This window comes from Chenopodium album, chromosome 10 (genome assembly GCF_948465745.1).
Source record: "Chenopodium album chromosome 10, dcCheAlbu1.1, whole genome shotgun sequence".
NCBI lineage: Eukaryota > Viridiplantae > Streptophyta > Magnoliopsida > Caryophyllales > Amaranthaceae > Chenopodium > Chenopodium album.
The window spans coordinates 18,384,541-18,393,346 of NC_137843.1; the positions used below are offsets into that span (position 1 = coordinate 18,384,541).

Here is an 8,806-nt window from a genome sequence, read left to right on the forward strand (position 1 = left end):
GTGGTCTGGAACCATGACTGGATATTCGGGGATGAAGGTACAAATCGAACCTAAAAGATATTGAACCTGCCCTAAAAAGGCCTTTACTTTATTCTTCTCGTATTTATGTGCGCTTTCTAACTAACATACAAACAATAGATTAACCCTAAACCTCTTTAATCTATATTGGTTGAATTTAATGCACAAGCAAAACTATTATTGGCGATCACTTGAATTATAATCATATTAACCTAAACAAGATTATTAATTATCTTATTAAGCGTGATTACAAATACAAGTTCCCTTTAAACCTACAAGAGAGGGCGTGATCAAGCAATAACAATATATATAATATCAAGCAATATAATAACAATCATCATCATCATATTAATAATAATAATCTCAATATCAAAGCAATAATAATATTATCAAGATCCTAGACATGATACTAACAAGATTAATAACAAACCCTAGCATGTCACTAAACAATAAAGATCAAACCTTTAACCCTAACATGATATAAGAAAGAATAGGAAGCATCATAGAAACATGATATTAGAAATTTTAGTTATTACCCTAAACATGATACTAGAAATCATAAAGACATCCTAAAATGATACTAGGAATCAAAATAATCAAAGCATGATTTCTATATCAAAAGAATAACAATTAAAGCACTTACTTGGATGCCTCGTATCTCTTTCTAATAACAAAATACACACGTTAGTAAGTTCAGGGAAAATAATAAATCAAACAATTAAACTAAATAATTGAAATAGAGATTTGGGACCAAACCCTCAGAAACTATCAACCTTTCACGTCTAGGGCGAAGGCAACTTCGAACTTGGCTAGGTATGTCTAGAACTAATGAATGTGAAATTTTGTAAGAGCAAAGGTTTAGAAAAAGAATAGAGAGAAGAAGCTTCTAGCTTTTAGAGAGAGAATAGAGAGAGATGATTGTTGTGAATGATTGTTCTTGATGATTGTTCCATGATAAACATGGAGATACGACCCTTATTTATATAAAAATAGTTCGGAAACAAATCAAGTCATATTCGGAATAAAATACCTCCTGTCGCCAACGATAGGAGTTAGCGCCAGATGACAGGAACAGCGTCAGGCAACAGTTGTCAGCGCCAGGCGACAGCTGTTAGCGCGAGACGACATCGATAGATTTGTCGTCTCGCGCTAAGTCAAAATTAAAACGCGCTTTGTACGCGGAATCATCTTCTTAATACGATTAAGCAACTAATTCCGCGTTAAGCAGATTAAAATCATATTTGTGTCAAATCACATATTTTATTCAAAATAAAACTCTTTAAAATATAATTATCACTCCTAATCTCATTAGAATTAAAAAGAACCTTCTTGATATTTCTAGAAGATTAAAATCAATCCTAATAACTTTAGGAATAATAATTAATAGGCCCTCCTCTAGATCATTGGGCCGCATATAAAATTCATTTCGAACCCAATTTAATTTAATCCGTAATTTCCTCATTATTCATCGGAATTGGGCTTATAATATATCGTTGGAAAGGTCTTTTCGAGCCCGACCCAAGTACACTATTATTGGACCCTGATCATGGACCAAACTAAATTGGACTGGCTATTTTCATAAATAGAGTAAGAAAAGAAATGTTTTCAAAAACAGAAAGAGAAGATATTTTAATAAAAACATCCACTAGACTTTTCACCCTTTCACTTCGTTCGATAATCAAATGACGTGAAAAGTATTCATCACTGGATTTGGTTTTGGGGAGACACGTTCGAGTGTCTACAAGGGTGGTCCGACCAAGATGAAGCTAACAATAGGGGGCTCTAAAGGTGGGCATCGTGCTGTGCCGAGCCGTCGTGGGCCGTGCCTAACCGTGCCTGGTGGGGCTCGTACCGGGTCGTGCTGTGCCTGGGTGGGGCTCGTGCCTGGCGGGCCGTGCCATGTCGCGCTGCGGGCCACCCGTAATTTTTATTTTTTATAAATATATATGTATATAAAAAAAAATCGATATATATATATATATATATTTTTGAACAAGTTAAGTTTATATAAATAATGTTATTGTTTTTATGTTTATGTTAATGTTAATATATATATATTTTAACAACTTTAATTTAATTAAACTTAAACATAAATTATTTATATAAACTTAATTAAATAAGTTAATATAAATAAACTTAATTGAATAAGTTAATATAAATAAACTTAATTAAATAAGTTTATATAAATAAGTTTATATAAATAAACTTAATTAAATAAGTTTTAATATAATTGGGCATAGGCCGTGCCACGGGCTGTGCCGGCGTGCCGACGACCGTGCCGCCCGCCGTGCCCGTGCCGGATTTCAATTTATGTTCACGGCACGGCCCACAAGTAGGCGTGCCCATCTTTAGGGGGCTCAGAAGGGAGTGTAGATTCTAGTGTATGGAAGAGAATCTAAGCATTACAAAGTACTTCTCCTTTAGCAATTAGAGTAATCTATTCTATTATACACTTCCATAGACACAGGAATCTAATGAAGGAAGCAAACAAGCTAAGCATGAAACATTGCTTTCCAATTTCATTGGCAAAGAACAATAAGACAAAAGCTTACTGCTGCAAAGGTTACAAGCACAAAAAGATAGAATGAGACAACAAATTTGGCATTATGTACTTACAATTATGTATCATAAAAACACACTCAAAATACTCAAAAGAGTAACATTTACTTGCAGCACTGCTAGTCTAACATTCTACTCTTAGTGACTGTGTTCACAGGCAAAGATAGCATTCATGATTCACCCACCAAGCCATAACTTGATCCACAAAATCTACCTTCAAGTAAGGCCACAATCTTATTGATATGTGGAGCGTTTTTATGAGCTTAGCTCGGGTAATCTGTCTAATGCGTCGTAGACATGTCTCATCGTTGGCCTCTTCTCGGGGATGGTATTAACACAAGCCATAGCGATTTTTAGAACAGCTATTATCTCGTCTTCCTTGTCTGCTTCTTGAGCCAAAGACGGATCTAAAATGTCAATTAGTGGTTGCTTCTCGTCGATGCATTGTTGAATCCATTGAACAAGGTCCATTTCCGAGGTGCCCACTTCAACTAACGCGGATCTTCCAGTGATCATTTCTAGTAAGATCACCCCATATGAGTAGACATCCCATTTTTGTGATGGTTTCACAGCTTTAAAGGATTCGGGAGCTTGGTAGTAAGTAAGTGCATTCGTAGCTGAGATGCTTCCAGCTTCTGATGGTGCACTGCCTGCTTGCTTTTGTTGGGGTTTCTCAGAGGTCATCCTACTAGATCGAAGGGTAGGGGATCCCCCGGCAATATTAGCAAGGCGGCCAAGTCCAAAATCTGCGATTTTGGGCTCCATGCTGTGTCCAAGAAGTATATTGCTCGGGTTTAAATCACCGTGAACGTATTTTTTGGGGCTAAATTCATGCAAGTACACTAAACCTCTAGCAACACCTTTGATATTTTGTAATCGAATTGACCACGATAATGGTGTAAATGAATCCATCCCTGGCTTCCCTATTGACATATCAACCACAAAAGCCAATGAAACATATTAAGAAACCAACATTACAACAAAGTCACAATTAATCAACAGGCAAACAGAGTTTCTGAAATTCATACCATGTATTGCAGTGGCTAGGCTTTCATTAGGAACATAGTCATATATGAGCAGCTTCTCATCAACAGACCAATAATATGCCCTTAATGTGACAACATTCGGGTGCCTAAGCTTCCCAATTGCTTCAACTTCTGTTTGGAATTCCTTAAACCTCTGTGAACCGCCTTCGCCTAGTCTTCTCACAGCCAATGTGAGTCCATCTTCAAGCACTACTTTGTACACAATACCAATCCCACTCTTTCCTAACACGAAAGCCGACGCCTTAAGAAGCTCATCTAAATCAAATGCCACTTGAGAGTCCAAGGGCACCAAATCATACTGCTCAATGTGATCTGATAAGGTTTCGGATTCCTCTTTTGTGAAGCAAAAACACTCCCTACTTTCCCTCCCTCCCTTCTCATCCTTACTCTTACAAGGACAAACCCTAGTATAACAATAGGACAACAACCACCCAATTAGACAAATCCCAACAACATCACTCACTACAATGGCTACAATAGCACTTTTGCTAAGCCCTTTCCCCTTACTCTTCCCACCACTATCCCTGCTCCCTTGGGGTGAATAATCACTAGGCAAGTAAGGGTATGAGGCCGGCGAGGCGGCAGAGGAATCCGAAGAACAAGGATTCTTCAATGGAGGTCCACAAAGGCCAGGATTTCCTATAAAAGCAGTAGGTCCTCTATTCATAAGAGCACCAGTTTGAGGAATTGGTCCACTCAAATTGTTATAAGTAAGATCAATATAAACCTTCTCAGGCAACTCACCAAGACTAGCAGGAATCAACCCACTAAACAAATTATGAGAAAAATCAGCAGTACCTTGTAAACTAGACAAGTTTCCCAAATCATTTGGGATAGACCCATTAAACTTATTATAAGACAAATCAAGTTTCTCAAGACCAACCAAAACCCTCCCAAACCCATTTGGGAGACTCCCACTAAAATTATTATGACTCAAAACAAGATTTTTTAGCCTCTTACATTGAAGAATTGAAAAGGGTAAAGACCCATTTAAGAAATTTTGAGACAAATCCAAATTTTGAAGGTAATTAAGCTTCCCAATCTCACTTGGTAATGACCCAGATAAGAAATTACCAAAAAGTACTAAACTTTGAAGCCCTTTTACTTGAAAAAGATTAAGGGGTAATGGTCCATAAAACCTATTACTCCTCAAATTAACATGCCTTAATTCTGAAAGAGACCCAATTGAACTAGGAAGATACCCTAATAATTTTTTCTTGGGTATACTAACAGAAACAACTTTGAGATTTTTACAAGTTATACCATTCCAAGAACATGGGTTTTCATCAGATTGATTCCAATTACTCATAGACCCATCTGGGTCTTGAGTTATGGATTGTTTGAATGATAAAAGTGCAGCACCTTCATCATTCAAACAGTTTATTACTGAAGATTTTGAGCTCAAGAGAAGAAGAATTGCACATAAAATGAAGTAATGCATTACTAAAATTAGTCAGTTTGAATGCAAAAGATGATGAATTTAGGGTTACCTGAGATGATTTTGGGAAGAAATGGAGGATTTGAGAAGGTTTTTGGTAGTGGGAAAAGGGTTTGTTAGTGTTGAGAAAATGGAATAAAAATAAAACGACATGGAAGAAAAAAGCTGAGTGAAAGAGCAAAAAAGATGGTTTAGAAAGATGAGGGTAAAGTTAAATAATTATAGGTCCCTCACTTATATTATTGCTCCAACGTCATATACAAAATACAATTATGCAATTACACAGTTAACCAGTTAAACAAATAAGGCAGCGTAGGGTATACGGAGTGTGTAATATCATGTACTGTGTACCTAAACCCCGAAATAACTCGATTTGAATGATTTTACTTTGATTTGAAATGTACACGAAATAAGATGGTTTGGTTTTTATTCTATTGATTTGTTCCATAAATTAAAGACTAAAATTGGTTTGTTACTTACTATGGAGTATTGTTTTGAAAGGTTCTAATTAAAATATATGATTAACTGATTACTGATTCGCAATTTATATTAAATATGAGTACTCCCTTCAATTCTAAAAACGTTGTGGTCCTATTCTTTTGATTTGTTTTGCTCTGTTTTGTCTTGTTCCGCTTTGCTTTAACTACTGTTCTGTTATACTCAAAAGTTCAAAAAAACAGGGTCTAAGATTATTCTTATGTATAGGTAAAATTCGTGGTCTAAGGGCCTATTCTGATTGGCTGAATTGAGCTAAGCTGAACTGAACTGAACTAAACTAAACTAAACTAAACTGAACTTAACTTAACTTAACTTATTGGAGTTGAGCTGAACTGAATTGAATATTTTATGAAAGAAGGAAATTTAGATAAGAAATGAAGTGAAGTGAACTTATTAAAACTGAATTAAACTGAAAATAAGCTGAAGAGAACAGGACCTAAATTTAGCTATTTAATCGAGACATTCACTATTTTATGTATAGTAAAAATAATATTGAGTCTTGAGGGAAGCGAAGAGGTTCGTGAGATGATAAGTTAGGTTTTCTAAGGCGAGTAGACGTCTTGGAGATTGTAGTCAAGAAAAGGGGGAAGACACATGTTCAGAATTCCGAAGGAAAAAAAATGAAATAAATAAATAATGAAAAGAAGGTAATGCTACTGTTTTGTCGACGTTCCCTGTTTATTTCATCGTTTCCGTAGCCTATGCATTTTGCTATTCACTTGCTGTTTTCTACCAACTTTTTCATGCATCTTTCTTACACTTGGCTTATCAAATCAATTTACTATACTGCATTACACATTTTTTTATTCACTTCAGTATTGATTAACTTTGGCTCCAATAATAAATGAGATGGTAGCATATGATTACAAAAATTCTTTGTAAGGAAATAGTCCGTAATGTGTAGATCTAGAATAAATTAGGAAAATTTAAAAACTAAACTAATACAGTAATACTCCCTCTAATCCTTTTTTTTTCAGCAACTTTTGTGTGGTTAACATACGAGTAACTCTTAACCGAGTAATCCTTGATCAAATAACCTTTGATCGAGCAACCCCGACTAAATAACCCCTGTCCGAATGAATAACCCCTGACTGGCCGAGTAATCCCTGATCGAGTGAATCTCTGACCAAGTAACCCCAACCATTCATTCAAAAAAAATATGTGGCTGGTCACATGGTGTGACTAGCCAATGTGACCAGCCACAAATGAAATTGTGTTTTTTTAAAAGGCTTAAATTATTTCATGTTCTTCTCATTTTTTAAATAAAAAAAAGCTCTATAAAATTATCCTTATTTAGGATGTATTCTATTCACCTAATTTTTCTTTATCTGAATTTATTTGAATTTATTAGACTTTATTAATACTTATTTTAGTTGTAAGTTGAAATTTGACAACCCTAACTAGAATCTATATTTTCTGAACTAAACTTTTATGAAGTTATCCGATCTTAACTAAACTTATTTGAACTTATTAGACCTGAAATAAGTAAAAATAAGGTGAACTAAAATGGCCCTTAGAATCTTTTTATACATGTTAAAAAATTCCATTTACTACTAATTGAATTTTTCCATGTATTGTTTCAAATAAAAAATAAATAAAATAAAATAAAATAAAAAATAATTCCATGCATGATTTTAAATTATAATTCTCGTTCTTTCTAGCTATTCAAACACCACTTTTTTTTTTATAGGAAAAGTTAGTTGGAAATATTATTGCAAATCAAGTTCCGCTAAAGTTATGATACTTTTGGGGAAAGAGTTCATACATAAATGTTCGAAAAAATCATTTGTGTTCTACCTAGCTACTAAATACGCAACGGCATATTATATGTGACTGGCTATACGGCGTAGCCGGATTACTTAATTAGGGGTCATTCGATAGGAATTTACTCGGTCAGGGGTTCGTTACTCGGCCGGTCATGGGTTATTTGATCAAGGGTTGTATGGCCGAGGGTTACTCGACCATGTGTTACTTGGTCAGGATTGCTCGGTTGGTCAAAGGTTACCCGGTCATTATTTTGGTGTATGTCAGCTTGCTTCACGGTGTGGTTGGCCACACACAAAAAATCGGTGTAATTAGTTTTTTTTTTTTTTTTTTTTTTTTTTTTTTTTTTTGTAAAGTAAAAACTATTTGAAAATTGGATTCTCTATTACTTTTTTTTTTTGGATTCTCTATTACTTTAATTATATCTCTCACTTATCAATTTGTTTTACTTAATTTATCCCTTTAATTTTAAATTGAAAGAACAAAGATGATTGGAGTAAAAGATAAAAGATGTAGTGAATTATTATTCCTAGTTTATAATTTCCATACATCATATTCTTACCCAAACGGGATTTTAGTTTTACGAATTTGACGGTGGATTGGTGGGCTCACATTGTCAAAATATTGATCAACGGCTGCAATGTAGTACTTTTGTAAAGTGGAGTCCACAATTACATAATTGCTCCCACGTGTGAAAAAGTTGATCTGACGCTCCGCCAAACTAATGAACTGGCAACTAGGACTACGAATAGCAGATACATAAAACGGTAACCATAATTACGACCAGTCGACCACCGTCGGCTTTTAATCTAAACCATGAGACTACCCGCTCGAGCCGCAATAGAAGCAATCAATTCATCATGATTAGCCCGACCCAGCCTGATTTTTGCTCCCAAAATGGTGTTGTTGTTGACGTAAATTGATGTAAATTTTTTCCCATCTTTAATTACAAATATCTTTAATCTCACACTAGCAAAAATTATAAAAGTTAGATATTAGTAATGTATTCACCAAGACGAATTAAATTAGATCTCATATGACTATTTTGTTCTTATAAATTGAAAAAAAAAAAAAAATTGACAAAAGATTGAAAGAAATTTAGAATATTATCTCTTATTTTTTAGAAGTTAAATATTCCAAAGAAAAACATCATTGTAGAACGAAGTGAGTACTACTCTAAGCCACAAGAGTACGAGACAATCCTTAAATACTCACACCTTCGGTTTTTAGTCTAAACCACGAGAGTACGAGACTACCCCCAAGGGTCACTAGTACGTGACTCAATGATAAGTGAACCGATAATAAGTTTATAGCCCATCAATAGGGAAATGAAAACCAACCCAACCTGATTGTGTTCAACCCGATAATAAACTGATATGAATTTTGATCATCCAATAGCGAAATGATCTATTTTAACCTTTAATTCATTTAATCCACATTAGTTAAAACATGTGACTCGTTTAACTCAAACCATTTTCAATCA

At 34.7% G+C, this 8,806-nt stretch overlaps 1 protein-coding gene across 1 annotated transcript; it reads right to left on the reverse strand.

Annotated features, from left to right (window-relative positions):
- Positions 1-2,514: 2,514 nt before the first annotated feature.
- LOC145563746 (receptor protein kinase-like protein ZAR1) lies at positions 2,515-5,240 on the reverse strand. The gene is made up of 2 exons (XM_081624173.1): positions 3,606-5,240; positions 2,515-3,500 (listed from the first exon to the last, which is right to left on the reverse strand). The coding sequence occupies exons 1-2, from the start codon at positions 5,062-5,064 to the stop codon at positions 2,833-2,835; spliced, it is 2,127 nt and encodes a 708-aa protein (XP_081480299.1). The 5' UTR covers positions 5,065-5,240; the 3' UTR covers positions 2,515-2,832.
- Positions 5,241-8,806: the final 3,566 nt, after the last annotated feature.